We start from the raw sequence: 22,586 nt of genomic DNA, 5'->3' as shown, positions 1-22,586 counted from the left end.
GGCAAATGAATTTGTAGTTCATGTGTGAAAGCCAGCACAGCATGGATAACATTATATGCTATCATATCTTTGGCTCCAGTTCTACAAACTGGACCCATAACTCTTCCTGGAGCCTCAATGACACTTAAGGAATAATTGGAGATAAAAATTTCTTCTCCCCACCCCCAGTGTGCATTTGACAGCTTGTGAAAGTCAGTTTCACTGTTTCTCCTACCTAATCAGTTAATTTCTCTCATTATTTCTTTGGGCCTTTTGCACCGCAATAGAGGGCTAAACAGTGGTTTTTAAAATAGGAAAACCTGTCTGTAAAACCATACAAATTGACAGAGGAATGCCAGGGCAATTGTAGAATATGAAACTACTTTAAACTCACTTTTAAAAACTGAGTAGACTTCAAGTCAATCAGCCACCATTACAATGAATCATTTATTTACTTTTCATGCAGGGATAGTATTTATCAATTACTGCCCCCAGTACCCAAACACTCCTCCCCATCAAATGTACTTTGAAGTGTCTATGGCATATTTCAGCGTGGTACAATGATGGGTAAATATTATGCCTAAACTGAGACGCAAAAGTTCATTGGCCAAGCACAAAGCAAGTGAGGATATAGAACCCAGATCTCTTCTCTCCAGGTCCCTGCTCCAGCCTCTTGATACTGCTGCATCCATTTGCTGTCTTTTACCCTTTTAAAACTATCATTTAAATGAAATCTTAGCAGCCCTCAGCTTTATATACTGAGACCTACTTTAAAGGGTGGGGTGAAAGATAGCAGCAGTCTCACTACATTTCTCCCCACCTCATTTTGTCATGAAACCAAGTAGCAATATGTGCAAATCATCCTGCCTCTGCCAATTTTTTTTATCTCCCGAAATTCACTTCTGTCTCTTCTGCACCCTCCCATTCCGGCCTCAATAAAAGTACTATGGAGTGGACCGATTCAGTGCCTTTCTAGAATTAACCACAAGATGGCATCAAATCATTTCATGGGGATGGTAGAGATAAAGGAAACAGTCATGCTTTATAAATATGATTTCAACCCACATTTTTTTTAACTTGGAATTAAAGTTGCTGCACTGCATAGCCTACCACCAGAAAACCAAGGCACTAGCAGTCAAGTCAAAGATAAGAAGAGGCACTGCATGTGGGCCATTGAATGACTATCTCCCTTTCATCACCCATAGCAAACATATCTCACCTGTATAACCATGGACATTTTCTAACGCCAACCATGATGATTGTTCATCACCCTTGAAGATTCTGTCTGTACTGAGCATTCTCCATCGGGGTGGGGGATGCAGAGATTGAGCCAGACTTTCTCCATAATTGCTCTTCTTGGCTGCTGCAGGCCACTGGGGCACCATGAATGGGAAATGGAAGTAAAGAGACTCTCTCTGCAGTTTGCTCAATGCCTTGCCTGCTGGGTCCAGGCAGTGGAATTTAGAGGGCTGAGAAATATGAGGATGGCAGGGAAGGAGAGGAGTGGGGATTGGAGGAAGGGGAAAGGGAGAGGAGCTGGTGATGGATGGGAATAGAGGAGGTGGGAAGTATATAGGCACAAAAGCGGAGGGGACAGGAGCTAGAGGTCTGGAAGAAGGAAAAAATTAATGTGACTGAAGACTGAATCATAGTGGATATGCACAAGAGGGCTGAATTAAGGTTGCACAGACAACGTTAATTCTGGCACTTCCTCACTTTTAACTTTGCAGCTTTGACTTTTTTTGAATTTTCAGTCTTAATGTTCTTTTAATGTGGGTGGGTGGGTTGATTGGTTTTTGGAAGTAAAATATGACTAGAGAGAGCAAGCTGGGTCCTCTCCATTATTTTATGGTATTTAGGAATAGCTTGCAACACAGAGATAATGTTTGCTTAAATGGTTGTAGTGACCAGGTGCGCAGGCCCCGCCTGATCGCTGGTGTGCAGGAAAGTTGACTCCAGCACAGTTTCCTCTTTCCCTTGAACTCGTCCTCAAAGGCAAGAGCCCTCGGGTTAACCGGAGACCCCAAGAGGAGGGCTGGAACCACCATACCTGCAGTGGTGGGGACCAGTGCCCTGGGGCTAGGCACCTGCCCCACAGAGTCACTCCAGGGTTGAGGAAATAGCCAGAGTGAAATTTTTGCTCTCTGCCATTGTTGTTGTATTTGAAGATCCTCAGGAAATAAAAGCTTTGGGGGAAGAACATGGTTGGCTTAGAAGTCTATTTTGTTGTGACTGCTACGCTCGCTGAACCATTCCATCTGCTTATAGGCTCTTAACACCATTTCTTATACTCTGCTGTGTAGGAAATTGAGTCTGTTTCTGTTTTAAATACTTGGGTAATAGAGTCTGCTATTTAGTGAAAGATTTATGTAAATGGCTTTTTGTTTCACACAATTGGGCCTTACAGAGTGTAAGTTACATTGATAATGTAATTATACAACTACTTGTGCCATTTCAAAGCAGCATGTTGCATAGAAGCCTCTGATTTAACTACATAATAGTCTACAGATTTATACTTCCTTTTTTAAATCCAACTTTTATTCCCAGGAACAAAAATAATTGTAGTGGTACTGCAGGGTGAGTCGATTAGCCTCTGCCGGGATTTTTATCCTTTTTCCTCCAGAATTCCTGGTTACTTTAAATCAGGGTGTTGCAACACCTGTTACTGGTAATCACTGCATTATCTTAACTCGTTTAGTCTTAAAATATAATTTTCCCACCTCCTTTCACTCTTTATATTTTTTGTCTAATGCTACTCTTTATCTGGCATTCAGTATTTTCTCAATACTAATCTGGGATTTATGTTAGCTCAGTTCCTTTTGAGTCGTGTTGGATTGCAATGATTTATCTTTGCTTTGTTTTTGATTTTCCGCATCAATTCATGTGAATGTTGGTGCTTTTAGCAATGGGTAATATAGTTCTTTTCGTCTTCTCAAGCCAACAGGGAGTCCAAAATGGCTTACTCATGCCTTGCCTTTATTTCTCCACATAAAACATTCCTTATTAGGTAGCGTGTCCTGCAGAGTCCATATATTTCAGACATTTGATACAATGTCTACATAATTCTTGCACACACTCTCTTGGGGAGTCAGAGCTAGAGTCTCATTTCTTCAGCTCTGAAATGACTCTGCTACTTGAGGTAAAGGAGATTTTCCTTAGCAGCCGCAGGCAGTAGTGGTGGTTCTGTTAGCCTCTCTTCAAGCCAACCGCTGGAGCAGAGGGATGTGCACACTCACAGGTACATTACTGTATAAAGTGACATCTTCCTTTCTAGAATAAATCTAAAAGATGTTGCAGGACAGAAAAAGCTCACATACAGTATTTTGCATTCCAGATGCCACTGTAAACCAGCTTTCCTGCTTGCTACTTAACTTTGGGCTATGAAATGTATTGTAAGCATGCTCAGCAGCATTTACAGGTGCTGTACTGCAGGAACCGTAAGGTCCAAATGATCACTGGTGTAGTTCCTTAGGGATGGATTTGACTTGTGGAGTTATGGCACTTCTGCAAGCTATGGTCAGCTAGAACCATGTGATACAGGTCAATCTTACTCTGTTTCTGCTTTGAGGGTATTCTGTATACTGGCTCAGGCTTTAAAATCTCTGTTTAATATGAGTGTTCTGTAGTGAGACTGAAGGTTGAGGTGGTGTGTTTTGCAGGCTAAGCAAACCTCACCACAATAAATGAAATGTAAATTTTAAAAATATTTTTAATTTCTCCTCTTAGCAACACTGCACACTTTTGACACAAACCTGCTCTTTTTATCCATTGAGAGACCATGAAAATGCTTATTGATTTCACAAGTGAGTGTTAGCAATTTTCTCTTACCCAAGTGACAAATATAGTGGTTTACACTGTACATTTTTTTTACCTAGTATCCCAGTCCCATGGAGAAACATGTCACAGCTATAAAAACCATGGAAGAGAAAACAGGTGAGCTACCTATTCATGTTGTTGTCATAATTATCACTGTGTTTCAGTAATGCCGTGGCTACCCCATTGTGCAAGGGGCTATATAAACACAGAACAAAAAGACAGCCTCTGCCCCAAAGAGCTTAACGTTTATTTACACTCTCTTTTTAGATTGGGAGCTAATTCAGAGAGTGTTAGAAGCATGACTTGCCTGTTCTCCTTGTACTACTTGCTTTCAGTGTAGAGGTCTGTAATGACTCCAATCTGTAGCTCTCTCAGTGAATTTCTAAAGCACACTGAAGTCAATATAGATCAACCCTAAGTGATCCAAATCAACAGGCATTTGATTACTTTGGTTTCGCACTGTGTGCGTGTGAAAGGGAGGTATGATTGTTCCATTTTAAAGATGGGGAAACAGTCGCAGAGATTCAGTGACCTGCCCAATATCCTATAATAAGACACTGGCAGAGTCAGAAATTGAAGCCAGATTCCCTGATTCCCACCCCAGTTGCTTTAACCACTGGAACTTCTAAAATAGTGTAAAGCATTTAGATTTCTCCAATTGCCAAACATTCGTGACACTGTCTGGAAAAGGGACACTTGCTCAGGTGGCAGAATTTTGGGGAGACGGATGCCTTTGCTGCTGTTAATGGGTAGATAGTGTTTGTGTTTGTAATTTAAAAGAGATTTACTGGTAGGCACACTGGAAAATTGCTACTTAAGCACACTGGCTGATATACAGTGTATGTAGACTTGGGCCATTTTATTTTAAAATATGGGGGAATAACATCCATACAAAAGAGTTGTTTCAGCACAAAACACAATCTATGTTTCTGCTCTTGGAAATGCGCTCAAGCTCTCATTTAGAGAGAAGGACTTCTGTATTTCACCTTACAGCCTAAGCTGCTCATGAGTGCTCTAATAGAGAGACCCTCTGTCTCCTAGATTAGTGTGATGACTTTCTGGGGAAGAGATACAACTGAAGCTTATTGATTTTGATACCATTTTCAGTCAAATGGAAATATGTAGGGCTAAACTCTGGCCTCGCATTGAGAGGCGGGATGGTCCAGTGGTGAGCCTGGGAGATGTGAGATCAGTTTCCCTGCTCTGCCACAGGCTTCCTGTGTGACCTTGGGCAAATCACTTGGTCTCTCTGTGCCTCGATTCCCAATCTGTAAAATGGCCATGTAAGTACCTAAAATAAATCTACATGGTGGGTCTTAATTCCAGTATTCTGCTTTGTACAATCATGGTATCACTGAGCAGCCCCGGCACAGAGAAAATGGAACACTTGCAAAAGTGTATTTTTGAGGGTAAAATTGTACCTGTAGGCACTAAGCAGCCCTTTTCGTGGGCGATACTGGTTTATATGCCATGTAAGCATCTCGTATTGAATATTTACCCAGTGTACCTTCAGAGCCCACAGATCCCACCAGATAAACTTTTTGAGAAGACATTCTTTTATCACGGAGAGCTTTCTTTAAACTGGGCCATCTGCCAGTTGGCTACTCCTTTCGCAGCATACTAAGGTTTCTGTACTTAGTCTGGTTCATTAAATATTAAAATGCAAAGAGATCCTGAAAGCCAGTCACGTTTTTGGTGATGCTAAATAACTATCATTTGATTTTTTTTTTTTAATAGATAGCTTTGTCCTTGTCATTGGGCCCAATTCAATATAAAAATAAATGAATAGTCAGAAGAGCTTGCTGTAGACCACCAATGCAGTAAGAGGAAGGAGTGTATTCTGTGTGCCCGTAGGATGTATTTGAGAATATTAAGTGGCGGAATGGAGTAAGTGGAAAGCAACGTTTCGGTCCGGGCATGGACTGACTGTTAAACAGTCCATACAGACTAAAATACTTGCACTCTACTTTTTCCTCTGTTCCCAGATCATCCACAAAATAGTGCCACTGAAAAGGAACTCCTTTGCTGCTATGTTCCAAATCCAGCTCTGACTTCAGTGCTTTCATGCCCACTTATGTGAGGGCTGAGTTTGGCTGTGTGTGCAATGCTGTGCCCCTTACAAGTACTAGTGTAAATGCCAATAAAATGTTTGTAAAATACCATTTGTTCTCTGGCTGGTAGGGTGTGGTAGAGTGTAGTGATGGGCACAGATACCCGTCTAATGAGACTGAGCCCAGATCGTCAGCATCTGTCTTGTTTACCACTTTGTCTGGCAAAGGAGAAAGAATACTGTGGCTACTCTAAATAATAATAATGAATAAAAAACACAGTCTAATGCATCGTTAGTTTGCCAGCCTTCCTGTCTGTAGTTTCATTATCTTGCTAACATCTCCAGATATTTTATTTGTATTGATAAAAGGCAACATTTGCCAGGCTAGCTATTCAATATGTCTTATTTATTCTTTTATGATCAGATTTGTCCACAGGGATTATTTACAGAAGGAGAATTGCAACATGTCAGAATGTAATTCCGGAAATCTTAAGAAAGGTAATTACTTTAAATCCAGGTTAAGCTTGGTTTTGGATTATATTGATTTTTTTTTAAAGTGATACTTAAAAAAACAAAACAAAAACCAAACAGCAATCCTGATACAGGCTTGTGATGCAATTAACGTGAAAAGACCAGATTTTTAGCCAGAAGAAAGTTAAAACTTTTTTCTTTGAAAAATAACGAAAAGGTTATGTATAAATAAGTCTTACATTTGGTAGGAAGAACGAAACTGCAGTCTTGCACAGATTAGGATATGGGTGGTGGCATCTCTTGTGTACCTGTAAAATAGTCAAGATGAATCCTTCAACAATTTAAGAGATTTCAATAAGAGAGAAAACAATTTGAAAGCAAGCTGCTGTCCTTTCATGGAAGCAGGTTACTGGAAGACCTTGGAATATATCTGTGTGGCTATTACTAAAGTGTGATTTTTGAATAATTATATATGGTTTATAAAATGTATGTAATTGCCATTTTTAGTGTGAACTGAGGGTTTTAAAGAGACATTACCCCCAAATAATAGGTTTTGTAGAAACATCTTAAAGGTTGCCAGCTCCCTTGTAGTATTTTCTTTTTTTGATAAAGCTCAGCTTCTAGAGTCCTGTGATTACTTGAAACTGTTAGCTTTTGTTTCTAGCCCTCTTGATAGAAGAGGGGTCACATTTTCAAGATTCTAAGTATATTCTGAAGTCTCAGAAACCAAAATTCAAGTAAAAATAACCCTAAATTATTATCTTAAAGTGAATCTCATGATTTTTTTTTTTTTTTGGGTGGTGGGGAGGGAGACCTTGTGCAAGACTTTTCAGTACTTGAGTTTGGCACTTCTGCAGTCTCTTACAAAACCTACCACTCCAGAAATGCTGCCATGGATTTTTGTTTAAATACAAAAAAAACATATGGGGGGAAAAATGAACATGGCAAGGAAGTGTTTTGAATTCCAAACGCTGTGAGTGTATTTTCATAGGCTGTATTCGTGGTCAAAGCTGAAAGAAATGTTAACAAAGAATACAAAGAGCATAAGTAGCAAAAAATACGCTACCTTTTAAAAGAAAATCATTTTGATTGATCCAAGACACTTTTGTCACAATCAAAACCAACATTTATAACCCGACAATGTCACTTCAACTCCACTCCATTCCTACACTCCTTCGCCATCCCTAGAAATATTCAGTCTAGAAAATACGAGGTATCCCCACCTGGTGAGTGGAAGTGTAGCAAATTCAATATAGGTGATCTAAGGAATCTCAATTGCGCTGCAGTGATGAGAGAGCCCTCACTTAAATTTGTATGCAGCGATGTTGTGGTGTCAGTCTCAGGATATTCGAGAGATGAGGTGGATGAGGTAATATCTCTTTATTGGACCAACTACTTCTGTTGTGAGAGAGACATGCTTTCGAGCTGCACACAGCCCTTCCTGTGTAGCTCAAAGCTTGTCTCACTCGCCAACAGGAGTTGGTCCAATAAAAGATATATTTCCTCACCCACCTTGTTTCAATTAAATGTCAGTTGATGAAAATTAGCTTTAATTTTATCAACAGCTTGTAACTTTTCTTATAGTTAGTACAAGAGCATTTATACCCATTATATCTGTGTCTTTATTCTACATCCTTCTTCCACGCAGGAAAAAGTAAATTTCCACCTACCGGACACGGAATGCAAAATGATCCAAGGGTGTGATTCTCACTTTTGTTCTGCCCTTTGTGCACTGAGTAGAAGGGAGAGCAGAGTAAATGAGGTCTAAAAGCATCAGGTCTGGCTGAGGAGGAGTTCTCCCAGTGTAGGAGCGGAGAAAGACAGTCATAAGCTGGCTTCTGATGATCCCCTGAAACCCCATGGTAGAGAGCATGATTTGGCAGGAGGGGTGTGTTGAAGGTGGAGACACAATATACAACTCTGTGGGGATTCTCGGCAGTGCTGCTGCCCATAGGCAGCTGGGAACACCCTGCTGTAACTTAAGTAGCGCCTCAGGGGGTAAGCAATTTTGGGGCCAGAGCAGCCCAGAAACAGGAGGGTGCAGACATAGGTTTGTGCTGCACGTCTTAGGATTGTATCTTGCATGCAATAGTAGTGAATGGGCTCTATTAGAATCCATCATTTTAAATAGCCCATAACCAGTTAGAAATGAAACATGATGTAGCTAGATCATTTATTTAGCAGTCCAGGAAATCTGGCTGGGGACTGAGCAGTTTGCATAAATCTTTGAACATTTGCATGACCTCACCGGCATCTATTAAGGTCAATGTGTATCATTAAGGACTGGCTGCCGCTGATGTGCCTTCATTCTCAGTGTTAATCCTCAGTTTTAGCATACAAGGATAAAAATAAATATGTGAAAGTGTTTGTTTGGTCTCAAAATACTGAGTTTTGAAAGTTATCCTTACACTTGACAGGTCAGTGTTTTAAAAGTGTCTGACATCTACTTAGAGGAAGAATCTTGGCTTAATATGCAGGAAAGAAATATGGTTATGAAGTCTCATTGCCTTACCTGGACACAGTATGCATCTCTAAGTGAAGAATCTGTCTTCAGGGAAAGCTTGGAAAATCCAAATTGGTAAGGTTAAACGTGTGTGTGTGTGTGTGTGTGTGTAAGTAAAATAAATTAAATAAATAAATTAAATAAGTATAATGTCTATTATACTCAATCTAGTTGGCCAACGAAGACATGTAGCCCTAAAAATGTTTTCCACTCTGCCTTCTGAGCTGGTAACTAGAGATGGGCCTAAATTAAATCTCTGCACCCAAATACCTTCAGATGTTGGGAATGTTCAAGTCCTTTTTTTCTAAGTCTTCTTGGCTTGGTCTCATCTCTACTAATGACCAGTTGAAATTTGTCCCTTACGTTAACACTGTTCCATCTTAATTCACTCTTAGTGTGCAATGTAAGTATTGCTGCTTTATTTATTTTGCCTTGTGGTGGTCTCTGTGAAACATACCATGGTATTCTGGTACAGCCCATGTTACTACTGAAAATTGTAAAGACATTTAAGAAAGGCCCCATCTTTAGCCTAAATAAATGCAGTTCCTTGCAAATGTGAGCAGACTGAATATGGGGGAGGAGAACCTTGCTATCAGAAGACAAACTTCTTGTCCTTACCAATCACAAGAATGGTGTAGAAAGTGTCCTGAGGCCTGTGATCCTGCTTTGGGGTTTCTCAAGTTTCCTAGAAAAGTAGTTTGTAGCTGTACCCCATATTGCATCCCACATTTGGGGAACAAGAAGATAGCCATGAAGACTACATTGTACATAAAAGGTATCTATAATTTGGTCCTATCAGTCTTCAGTATAGAAGCCATTCCCTCTTGAATCAGGCATTAAACTGAGAGGCCTTGAAATTAGAGGCTGAAGTTGAGGAATTACCCCAGCCTCAACATGATCCAGCTGTTTCTCATAGGTCACAAATAGAATAGGCGAGCCCGAATGATGACTGCTGCACTCTGCTGCCATAGGATATTGTGCAGAAATTAGGAAAGTAGATCTTACATTAAGTTTAACAATTCCCAGCCTGTGAAATAGAAAAATCTAAAGGCAAGATCTTGTCTGAATGAGTTTCAGCTTTGTGTAGGACGGGCATGGTGGAATTTGTATTTGAATAAGTAGAGAACTTATACAAAGGAAATAAAAGAACTTATGTGTTAATGTACAATCTCTACAAAAAGCACTGGAATGTGTTAGTAAGATAAACACTTAACCTTTGAGGGTTTTGGACCTGCATTAGTTTATTTCTGTGCTTAACATGTCATGTTGTGTTTATGACGAGCCTGCTTATGCTGCTGTTCTCTTAATGTGATATTTAAGGTTATGACTATACAAGCTGTATCTAGCATTGAACATAAAGTGGTTGCACTTAAACATGAGCAGAGGGTATATGTGGACCCAGGTAAGGGTAAACCATATTTATTCTTCTATACTGAGTAGTAGTAACCCTCAAGTCCATTGCATGTAGTCCCACCTATGGTAAATTGCCAGTGGATAATGCCTAGGTATGTCGCCAGCTGGAATTACTGATTTCATTGTTTTTTTGTTTTTGGGTGGGGGAGGGGATAGGTAGTCTTTTGGGTGATTTTTAAGTTTAGAAATACTAAGAACCTGTGAATTCATTTAGCCATGTGTTCCTATCACTGTTAGCTTCTCAGCAGTGTTGTGGTTAATGCAGAATTGGGGGTTAACTTGTACTTCTTGTCCTGTCTTCACTTTCTGTACCTTCCACTTAAATGTGCAACTTGCTGTGTGGCGGTTCCAGCCCAACATGTAACCCAAGCTTACCAGCCACATTTGTAAGGACCTGTTCGATTTCAACCAGGAAATACGAAATGTACAAATATAAGAAATTTGACTCCTCTTCCTTTCCTTCTTTATATCTATCTAATAGCTCTTTTTTTTCTGGTGGAGCCATTTCTTGGTGGGAGATCCAAAGGTTGCATTGCTTGGAAATATTAAAGGAACACAACTTTGAACAGCTCTACAGCGTTTTGCTATAGGGCTATACTAAAATTTGAAAGTGTCAGCTTTGTATTTATTGTGTATTCTTGGCTTATTTATCAAGAACTTTGCAAGTAGACTGCCCAGCTTCTTTTCTTAATTTGTTTTGCTTACACTGAAATGGGCATTCTAATAATTTATTCTGATGAATAGACTTGTCTGTCTAGTGTCACTATGCCTTCTGGAAGTACTTCAGTAGCCTCTGTAGAAATGCTATGTTGTAATGTCTAACAGTAACTTTTGTGAAACAAGTCATCCTCTCTACTGTCCCTGTTTAGTGTCATCCTAGGAGACATTGCTCCCCTTTTCTAGAGTAGTGAAATCATACCGGAAGACAGGTCTAGTCCTGGGTATTCTGAAGTCTCAGATGGCTGTTCGCGTTGCCTCTTGTGCATTTTATTTTATATTCAACCCCCTTTTCCCCCACTTCCCACCTTTACCAGTAAACACTGAGCTCTAAAGATTAATCTTTGACTCCCAGCTTGCAGTTGCTCCTGTAAATCTGTAACTCTTCTTGGGAGTGGGTTTGCTTTACCAATGGGTAACTTCAGTGCATCAAACTTTCTCTTTATTTTACAAAGCAAAAGTTTGTAATTATATTCAAAACCACTTTAACTGTCAAAATGGATGCAAAACAGATGCTTTATGCTTAAAGTTCATATAAATCTTTCTAACTCTTTTCCCCTAAAATGAGAACCCATGTGTAACCCTATAACAAACCAGTTCACCCAGGGTTGAAGCTGAAGGAATAGATTTTGGTTTCAGGTATCCAAGGAATTGGTAGAAATAATGGTGGTTTTAAAAAATATGCCATTCCACTTTCCTTTCGTCTTGTCCTCTTTAGTTCCTTCTTGTATAGCCTTGCCCAGTCTTCTAGAACTGAAATGGTAACTCAGCATCAGTAATGCTGAAATGCAAGGGAGGAAAACTGCAGTGGAATATGAAATAGATAGGAATTGCTTGATCCATTGCAAATGTGATCAAGTCATCAGTAATTATTTAATTACAATGATATATTTATTTTACATGTGAAAGAATAAAATAGGAATTGACTGCTTTGTCAGGCTACCAGAGGAGAACGTTGGAGTTGCAGTCAGACACAGAACTGCAGTGAACTCTTACAGCTCATTTAAAGCAAGTTCAGTTTCTTTCTGGAAGTTTTTTTGTTAGAGCTACATCTGTGCTGTGCAATTAACATGCTGTTCTTTTGCCTTTTGGCTACAGCTCATCTTGTTTTACTTGCCTATAAGCCATGTTCCCTGTCCGTTATCATTAAAATGGCTGTCCTTAGTGAGTGCATAAATGGCCAGTTTATCAATAGGGATTCTGAAACATATCAAGTGGTTTTAAGTATTGCATTATAACTTCCTTCTATAAGTGAAGTTTTCTGTAGTCCTCTAGGAGACAAAAATCACTGCAATTTCCCTTTAAATCGCTTGTCTGCATAAGTCCAGTCATGTGGATTTTTCCATCATACAAAGAATGAGCTCTTCAGAGTTCAGTGCACCTTAATAAGATGAGGCTGTGGAAGGTTCTGATGAAAAGTTGAAAATTTTTTGGAGGTGACATATTTAAATCTGTGGATGAGACCTGCCACTGGAGATAAGTAGGAAAGCAACGCATGGTGAAGAGAACGGTAAGTGGTGCTGATTAGTAACAAAATTGTGCATTATGGCCTAAAGTGGGAGATGTTCTGAGAATGAGAATCCATCTCAATCTAGATACAGTCAGAAACCTGTTGTACCAGATATTTTTGCGCCCACAGAAAATAATACAAAGAGACTGTTTTCATGGGCAAATTCTTGAAACTCCTTAAGGCATTAAAAGTCTAAAGAGAAGAATGGAATTGCAAACCTTATTCGGTCATATTGTGACTAGATTGTATTTATATAATCTGCTTTAATGTGATTTAGTTAATGATAGGGTCATAGCAATAAATGAAAGCAAAGTCCTCCTTGCTAGTATGAATTGTGATCTGCTTTTCCAGCAGGCTTCAATGACAGTGTGCCTTGCTGGCAACTCTAGGGTAAGTGACCAGCCCAGGAATTTAAAATGTAAAGACACTGGGCTGTTCTGATTTAAAAAAATAAAAATTGCATCACCTAAAGGTTCCGTAGGTCAGAAGCTGACCCACCGTGGGACTTGTTTAAAGGCCCTCCTTATATAGAAATTCTCCTGAATTGGTGACTTCCCCAAAGTCACCTACCTGCATCCTTTGGCAGGGTGGGTATTGCTTTGCTGTGACAAGAGTACCCTTCCTTTCAGATGGATGTTTTCTGCAGTGGCCTATTCTAGAGGCAACTTTGGTGTCACTACTGTATTGAGAGTGGATGGCTACTCTTCAGGGGCTAAGTAGGGGCAAAATATCTCCTAAGTGTTAAATACTTGGTGTCAGATTCTGATCTCCATTGTGCTGGTGTAAAGGTAGTGTAGCACCACTCAAGTCACCTAAATTAACAGTGTTGGTCTCTTGACTTGAGTAGAGCTGCTGTGGATTTATACCAAGGTGACTGAGATGTGACTGAGATCAAGATGATTTATTATTTGTATTATAGTGCCTAAGAGCCACAGTCATGGATTGAGTTCTTTGTGCTATATTCTATAGGAACACAGACCCAAAAGACAGTCCCTCCCGAAGGACCTTACAACCTAGATAGAATCTGCCCTGTAGCATTTTAGGGTTCCTTTTTATACACATTATCCAAATGCTCTTCCTGCTAGCCAAGTCCTTAAAAATCTACGTAGGTTCTTATATGGCCCATATCACTGTAGTCTTCCTAGTCTTTCCTCCTCTGGAGCTCCGTGGTCTCTCATTTTTAAAAGAGAGTAATTCATACTGGAACAGGTTCAGAGAAGGGCTACTAGGATGATCAGAGAAATGGAGAACTTGCATAAGAGACTTAAGAGACATAAGAGGAGACTAAGGAGCTAGGCTAAACAAGCCAAGCTCCTTAACAAAAAGGAAGGCAGAAGGGGAGATATGATGGCTCTCTACAAATACACCAGAGGGATAACCAGCAGGGAAGGAGAGGGGTATTTAAGTTAAGGGCCAGTGTTGGCACAAAAACAAATGGATATGAACTGGCGATCAGTGAGTTTAGGCTTGAAATTAGATGAAGGTTTCTAACCATCAGAAGAGTGAAATTCTGGAGCAGCCTTCCAAGGGGAGCAGTGGGGGGGGGGAACCCTAAATTGTGTTAAAACAGGGCTTGATAAGTTTAGAGACAATGGTATGGTGAGATTGCTTACAAGAGCATATAGGATCTTATGGCTCTTTTGCAACTGCTATTACCAAACATCTCTGGCCACTGGAGACGGGGCTCTAGATGGGAGGCCTCTGACTCAATGCAGAAAATTTTTCCCAGGTGTCTAGTGAGTCTTGCCCAAATGTTCAGGGTCTAACTGCTTGCTGTATTTGGGGTCAGGAAAGAATTCCCCCCACCCCCAAGTCAGATTGTCAGAGACTCGAGTGGTTTTTCGCCTTCCTGTGCAGCATGGGGAATGGGTCACTCACTGGTTTAAACTAGCGTAAATGACGGATTCTCTGTAACTTGAAAGCTTTAAATGAAGATTTGAGGACTCCAGTAACTCAGCCAGAGGTTAGGGGTCTATTACAGGAGTAGGTGGATGAGGTTCTGTGGCATGTGATATCCAGGAGGTCGGACTAGATGATCATGATGGTCCCTTCTGGCCTTAAAGTCTATGATTCTCAGAATGCCTCACAAACATTAATTATCTTACCCCATGGGAGGTAAGGAAGATATATCCTCATTTTACAGATTGGGAAGTGAAGCATAAAGAGATTAAGTGACTTGTCCAAGGTCAAATAGTAAAGTCTGTAGTGGAGCTTGGCATTGAGCCCAGATCTTCCTGTGTCTTAGCCCAGTGCCTTACCTACAATACCATGCTTCCTCTCAAAAGCAAAGGTGATGTTTCTGTTCAGGTACATATGGATACAGTTATTCTAAGTGCTGCAGTTTTTTCTTTTCTTGCAAAGTAAATTCATGCTCAGAGGAACTCTCAAGGACCCTGAGTTTGGACAGCTTTTTAGCACCTACTGGGCATCACTGTAAGTAAATAATAAAGCATTTAAAATGGCATGATCAGGCAAATGGGTGAGACACATTGTGAAATGAATTACTGTACCTGCTTTGAATTACAACAGGTATCTGCTTCAACACATGGTGTCTATGCGTTGCTTTGCTTTCCTGGGCACTGGAAAAAGACATTCCTGGGCCTCTTTTGTTCTGAAGTCTACACTCTGGTATTTCTGTACAGAAATACCATACTATTGGCTAGCTTTGATTTTTTTTTTCTTGGTGTGTCTTTTGAGGACTTTTTGTCAATCCACCTAAGCCATCAGAACAGTGACAGATGGTTAGGTGAATATGCTGTCATTAATGTGAATTTGTGGAAAAGAAATAAGTTATTCAATGAACTAGCCAATTGAGATGTAATACAGTGTTGGAAACCTAACCTCTGCAATTCATGAAAATGGACTAAAGCCCAGAATGTTGTCCTGCTATTGTTTTCAGTGAATGCTATGTTACTGTATAAGTGGGAGGAAAAAAATTAATCAGAAGAATGTGAACACTTAGGAATTGTTTAAGAAAACTTTACTAGATGCCAAAAAATCCACAGCCAAGGAAGGCCATATAGTTTAAAAAAATTGACCTGACTTAGAGGGGAAGAGATGGTAGCTATAAAAACTAGAATGTATATAACATGGAAGAAAGAAGTAGTTGATAGTAATGAATATTAATTGGAAGCTAGGAATTGTAGAAAATTGATAAGGGAAGCAAAGGGACACAGGAAGAAATCTATAGCCAGCAGAGTTCAGGACAATAAGGAGTTTAGGTATATTTGGAAGAAAAAGACTCCTGACCTTGGTATTGGCCCATTACTAGATGGAAGTGGTAGAATTATCAGTAATAATGCAGAAAAGTCAAAAGTGGTCAATAAATATTTCTGTTCTGTATTTTGGGGAAAAAACAGATTATGTAGTCTCCTGATGATGATGATGCACTTTCCATTCCACTAACATCCAAAGGAGGATGTTAAACAGTGGCTACTGAAGTTAGACATTTTTAAATCAACAGGTCTAGATAACTTGCAGCCAAGAGTTTTAAATGAGCTGGCCAAGGAGCTCACTGGACCATTAATGTTGATTTTCAATAAGTCTTAGAACACCTGGGGAAGTTTCAGAAGACTGGAAGAAAGTGAACATTATGTCAGTATTTTCAAAGGGTAAACAGGATGATCCAGGTAATTAAAAGCTTGTCAATCTGACATTGATCCTAGGCAAGATAATGTAGTGGCTGATATGGGACTCCATTACTAAAGGAGCATAATATAATTAATACCATTCAATTAATACCATGGGTTTATGGAAAACAGATCCTATCAAACTAACTTGATTTCCTTTTTTTGACGAGATTACAAGTTTGGTTGCTAAAGGCAATAATGCTGATGCAATATACTTAAACTTCTGTTAATTGTAAACAGGGAATCATTGAGCGGGGGTATTTCTAGCACGGATCCACAGAGATCCATTCTTGGTCCTATGCTATTAACGTTTTTTTTTTTTTGTCAGTAACCTGGATGAAACATAAAATCATCACTGTTTAAAGTCTGCAGAAGACACAAACTGGGGGAGTGATAAATTGATGAAGAGGGCAGGTGGCAATCTGGATTGCTTCGTAAACAGGGTGCAAACAAATGATACACACATTTAGCTGCATTAAAAACACGTATCTAGGAACAAAAAATGTAGTCCATGCTTACAAGATTGGGTAATCTATCCCGAGAAGCAGTGACTCTGAAAAAGATTTGGGGGTTGTGGTAGATAATCGTCCAAATATGAGCTTCTAGTGTGACGCTGCAGCCAAAGGGGCTAATGCAATCTTGGGTTGCATAAACAGGGGACTCTTGAGTGGGAGTAGAGATGTATCTTTATCTCTGTATTTGGCACTTGTGCAACCTCTGCTGGAATGCTGTGTCTGTTTCTGGTGTCCACAATTCAAGAAGGATGCTGGGAAATTGGCGAGCCGCAAACCTGCCTTGTGGTGACAGACTTGAGCTCGGTCTGTTTAGCTTAACAAAGAGAAGGATAAGGGGTGACTTGTCTACAATCTATAAGTACCAAGATGGAGAACAAATATTTGATAATGGGCTCTTCAGTCTAGCAGAGAAAGGTATAAAACAATTGAACAGCTGGAAATTGAAGCTTGACAAATTCAGCCTGGAAATAAGGCGTAAATGTATATCCTTGAGAGTAATTAACTATTGGAATAATCTACCAAGGGTCATGGTGGATTCTCCATCACTGGCAATTTTTAGATCAAGATTGGATGGTTTTTCTAAGAATTGCTCTAGGAATTATTTTGGGGAAGGTCTGTGGCCTATGCTATGCCAGACTAGGTCAGACTAGATGATCAGAATGGTCCTTTCTGCCTTGGAATCTATGAAATATGCAGCACAGCCAGGACAAAAATGATAAGGGCTATTAATCCTTGTGCTTCAGGTGACAAGTTGGTAAGCAGCTGGACTCAGGAAGAAATTTCTTCAGTGTTACTGTATTACAGAATTGGCTGGGTGCAAGCGCCCCCCCCCCCCCCCGGCCCAATACTTGGAAGCACCTAATATATGCTACTGTCAGAGAGAGGATAGGGGATGGTCTACTGGCTTGTTACACTACGGTTGTTCATATGTTCCTAAAACAAAGTGTTATAAGGCTTTGAAATGTTTTGTATTCCATCTAATCAATCAAGGACACCACTTGTCTGGTAGATTTTGCAAGGTTCAGACTTCACAATTTTCATTCCTCTTCCACCTCTTGGCCCCCGCCCACCCTGAATTTTAAAATACTTTGGCATCAGTTTATGACAGACTATCTGAAAAGTGTCCTTGTTCTTACAGAAATGGGGCTGCTTGTGTTTGAAATTACAGCTTGTAGAAGTGCTGGATTGAACTGCTAGATTTTACAGAGCCATTCCCCTAGTCTATATTCTGTGGAAGGAATTTATCCAGGTCCATAAATACTGGAAATGCAAGATAGCACAAACACTTTGACCTTCTCTCTCTGCTTTTAAGAGCTCTGCTAGTTTCCAGAATGTGGAAGGATTTTTGAAAGAGGAGAGGGGGATGGAACCCCACGACACAACCTTTGTTTGCTGTTTGGCTGTCAAGAAGAGTATCCAGATCCCCTCAGATGAACCTTACTGGGATTGTTTGACCCAGAAATGACTGGAGAACCACACTTGTTCCATTAAGATGTACATACTTGCAAGCCCCTTCGTTTTCAGTGTAAACCAATTTTTACCTAAAAAATTCCTGGGTTTTACAAAAAGTGGTGTTTGGTTTTTTCCTGATTTTTTTTTCACCCTACTTTTGTATCATTTTATTTATCTATACAAACTTGTTTTGTTAGGAAAAATACATCATGCAATGTATTGTGTTACGATAATACACTAGTCTCTGTGTATATGCAAAGCTGCATGTTGGAGTAAGACTAAGTATTAGTCTAGATTAAAAGATACACACAATAAGCAAACAGGCACATACGCAAGCTCTGAAGGGTGTGCGCATCTGAACGTACTGATGAATCTCATGCCCACCACGTACACACTTCAAGCTGTTAGCAGATAACGGTTTAAAGATTTGACACAGTAAAATGGGAAGAAAATGAAAATCTGTATCAGAATGTTTCAGAACACAAGGAAGTAGTCAAAAATTTAAAAAAAAAAACTGGAGAAAAGGATGAAGCGAGTGTATGTGCTGCAAATGGTGTGGCCCAATTATTAAATGTAAATATAATAGTTCTAAGTCTAAAACAGTAAACTGTTTGTTCAAATGAAAAGTTTTATTTGGGGATTAGAGAGAGTGTTTTCTTCAGAGGTGGTGTTCTGTTTTAGTTCTCCAGGAAACCACATTGATTAACAGAATTCAAAGCATTAATCTACTGAATACTCCCCCCCTGTTTTTCCGTCCACCACAATAAATGCTGATATTTCCCCAGAAAAATTAAGTTTTTAGCACTGATTTTCATCTGTTGTTGTTGTGGTAATAAACACTGGGAAAAGTTAAATTTAAATAAAAACTGAAAATGAAGGGCTCTAAACAAATTTCAAATGCACTCATTGCTCCATGTGTAGACACTTTTCATACATTCTCACATAACAAAAGCTTCCTCGCTAGAGGACCTCACACGATCTAAATTTTAATTTTACTTGAAAGCCCAAGCAAGCTGTGAGAGCATTCCTTGACACTGTCTGAATAAGAATATTGCTAGGCTTTTTGTACTAAAGACACTTTAATTAAACTTCCATCACAAAAACAATTAGGCCAAATTTGCAGTACTTAACTAGTCAATAATTTAGTAGCTAGATCTCATTAATAGACTTCTCCCTGTGACTGTGTTGTTGTAATGATGTGGTATTGCCAGCTGTGTGCTACAAGAATCAATCAGTGATCAATATTTTCCATGAGCTTTTTTTGTTGTTGTCTCCCAGAGCCATGAAAAAGAAATAAAAATAAATAAATCTTGACTGTATGGGGTTGGGTCTTCATGGTGGCTTTATTGTCTCGTGTCCACATTCCTGTTTCTGAGAACAGTTTTCCTACACGCTCAAGCTGGAACAATTTGCATAGTGTGGATGCGGAGAGCCGTTGAACCAAACTGTCAACCCTGAATACGATGGAAACCACTGGAAGCCAGGGGGTGTGGCAGCACCTAGGCACTCCAAAATTATCTTTCTTTGACTCCATTGCATTGTTATATTGCATCAATCTGAAGGACAAAAGCAAACAAGCTTGGTTCAGCTCAGTTTACAGATGTGGAACTAAGGCCCGGAGAAACTGAGCGAGGTCACATCACCACAATTGGCTACCTGGTGGGCAGCCTCAGCAAGGTCGTCGAGGCTGAACTACACTCAGACATTTAGAAGAGAAATATCCAGGTTAGGATTGAGGCTTGCTGGCTTGCCAGTGTGGAAGTTAAGCTTGTTTTGCTGCTGCTTGTTTGTGGATGCAAAGGACCTTTTAGTGTTCAAAGCTGTCAGTATGGCCCAACCTCACCAAGAAAAAGGGTGTGTCTTTCACTGGTGTGGCTTCACCCACCATTCCTGCTACACCTTTCACCACCATTAATTTTACAACAATAACAAAACCATTTTGAGGAATAACAATGTGAATGTCTCCCCCGATGATGGACAAAAACATTGTTCTTCCCTGCCCACAATAGTACCCTCTCTGATCCACTTGTCTGAATCTAAGCAGTGAATTTTGATTTTTGTGCCTGTTTCTAAAATTATAGTTCATCATAGAATTACTGTCCATGCATTTAAAGAGAGGAATACAATCGTTACATTCCTGTTTTATAGGACAGAGTTCATCCAGAAAGGGAGGATATCCATTACTGGAGCAGGGTTGCTCAATTGTGTATTGGAAGCTTTTGCTCAAACGTTTCTAAATCAAGGAGTCAAGAAGGTAGGTTTAACTTTTTATTTATATTTGTTCTTAAAATTACATTTGAAATCTGTCAAATTCTGCCAATCCCTAATAATCCAGTTTGGGTTTTAAAATCTTAAGGAGTTGAAACTTGGCTTCTTTACCCATCATATAAAAATAACTTTGGTCTTTTCCTTTAATTGTAAATAATAGAACAAGAAATGGGATACAGTTTGGAAAATTACTATTACATATTCAAACGTATTTTTAAATCATTTTGTTAAATTCATTATTCTCATTTCCTCTAGATGTTGAAACGTTTTTCCTGCTAACATTTCAGTGTACTAGTAATATACTGTAATAATAGCTTATCGTTTTATAGCACTCTTGCATCCAATCATCTTACAGTACTTAACGAACATGCATGTATGGCTGCACTTTCCCCCCAGTAATGTTGAATGCTTCAGGCATCTTGATATATTTACAATAGCAACAGTCAATCTTCTTGTAACAATTTTATATGGATCAATAATCCTGTCTTTTTGGTAAGAATTATGAAAGGAAATAAAAGCCACTTTGGTATCCAGAAGTGTATCCAAAGGAAATAATATTCCAACATCATTAGTTTGAGGAAGGCATGTCATATTGAAGATCTGGGTTTACAAACAAAAATCTCATGCAAATTATTCACCATGAAATTGAATGATGTAGAATTCTTACATTCGTTAGATGTGGGGGTTTTGAGGAGGAGGAAATGTTGGTGTCCAACTGGCTCCATATGCAATTTTTAATCAGCTAGAAATGAAAGGGATGCTTAATTAAGCCTTTTCACTGAAAAAATACACATCTTGAGTGTTTTGACAGGTATGTTGCTTTGATATACATAAATGTGGGTGGGTGACCAGTGGTGCTGCATTTTCATATTGGGATATAAATCTTGCATAACGCAAAAAATGTAACTGACCTAAATTTCCATTATTTACAGCATTTTTTTTTCTTTACCAGGAGTAATTTCACTTGTTAAATGTACTTGAAGGACCTGCATTGTCAAAGGTGTATTCAGTTGACTTCTAATTAGGAACAGATAAAAATGATAGACTTTTGGGGTGTAAGATTTTCAGAAGTACTTTTTTTTTTTTTTTGCGTGCTATCAGGTCCCTCTATTCTCGGAGTGAGAGCTGTGTTTGTATTCTTGGCATTACGTCGAATTCGTTCAGGGTGGGCGTTGGACTCCGCCAAGGGTTGGACTCGTCCCCACTCCTGTTCGTGATTTTCCTGGATAGGATATCAAGGCGCGGCTGAGCTGTGGAGTGTATCTAGTATGGGGATGCAGAGGTGGCATCTGTTTGCAGGTGTCCTTCTTGCATGTTCAGATTGTGATCTCTGATGTTTTTGCTGCTGAGTATGAAGCGGCTGGGATGATAATCAGCAACTCCAAATCGGAGGTCATGGTCCTCTCCCAGAAGAGAGTGGACTGTTCCTTCCAGGTGAGAGGGGGAGCAACTGCCCTTAGTGGAAGAGTTCAACTATTTAGGGGTCTTGTTCACGAGTGATGGTGAGCGGGAGCGTGAAATTGACTGGCAGATTGGTGTGGTGGCAGCAGTGATGTGGGTGCCATACTGATCTGTGGTGGAGCAGTGGAAGCTTAGTTCTCGGACAAAGTTCTCTCTTTACAGGTCACTCTACATCCCCATCCTCACGTATGGCCATGAACTTTGGGTAGTGACTGAAAGGACAAGATTGTGGGTACAAGCAGCGGAAGTGAGGTTTCTTCGCAGGGTGGCTGAGATTACTCTCTGAGACACGCTGAGGGGCTTGGCTATTTGGGAGAGCCTTGGGGCACAGCTGCTGCTACTCCGGATTGAGAGGAGCCAGCTGAGGTGGTCCAGGAACCTGATTAAAAAATGAGGCTGATTTGGAAAATATGGCTCCAGGTGTTACTCTCAGAGAAATATTTCAAACTGTGGTTTTCATTTTTTTTCCCCCCTTAGGTTACTCTTGCTACCCTAAAAAGCCTTATTCTTTTGAAATAACTGTCTCCTTTTTACACCTCCTATAAATCTGTATTTTGTAATGGGTTAAACTTTAAGCACATTACTAGTATATCTCAGCTTGGTGTCAGTGCACAAAATAAAATCCAAATCACAAGAACTGTACAATGCTCCACTGGAATCTCTTTGAGAATTTTGGCTATGACTGCAGATCTGTGGATAAGAAAAACCTAAATTAAACAAAATTGACTTACACGCTTGTGTACCTTTTTGCTTCTGTGCTCTTCTTGATAAAGCAGTCTCTCCTAGTACATTGGCTTTCTTT

At 39.7% G+C, this 22,586-nt stretch overlaps 1 protein-coding gene across 6 annotated transcripts in view; it reads left to right on the top strand.

Annotated features, from left to right (window-relative positions):
* The window catches only part of PRELID2 (PRELI domain containing 2), a 45,337-nt gene that overhangs the window by 9,876 nt on the left and 12,875 nt on the right, over positions 1-22,586 (top strand). For 4 of the 6 annotated variants that reach the window (XM_039485338.1, XM_039485339.1, XM_039485340.1 and 1 more), the window contains 4 exons: positions 3,855-3,912; positions 6,270-6,343; positions 8,734-8,894; positions 20,204-20,309. In XM_039485338.1, coding sequence (XP_039341272.1) covers positions 3,855-3,912; positions 6,270-6,343; positions 8,734-8,894; positions 20,204-20,309 — 399 coding nt within the window. The other 2 variants (XM_039485341.1, XM_039485342.1) reach the window with 2 other exon arrangements.

Source organism: Mauremys reevesii, linkage group 8 (assembly GCF_016161935.1).
Source record: "Mauremys reevesii isolate NIE-2019 linkage group 8, ASM1616193v1, whole genome shotgun sequence".
NCBI lineage: Eukaryota > Metazoa > Chordata > Testudines > Geoemydidae > Mauremys > Mauremys reevesii.
Note: the sequence above shows the minus strand (reverse complement) of the source record. Positions and strands in the feature narration are given on the sequence as shown.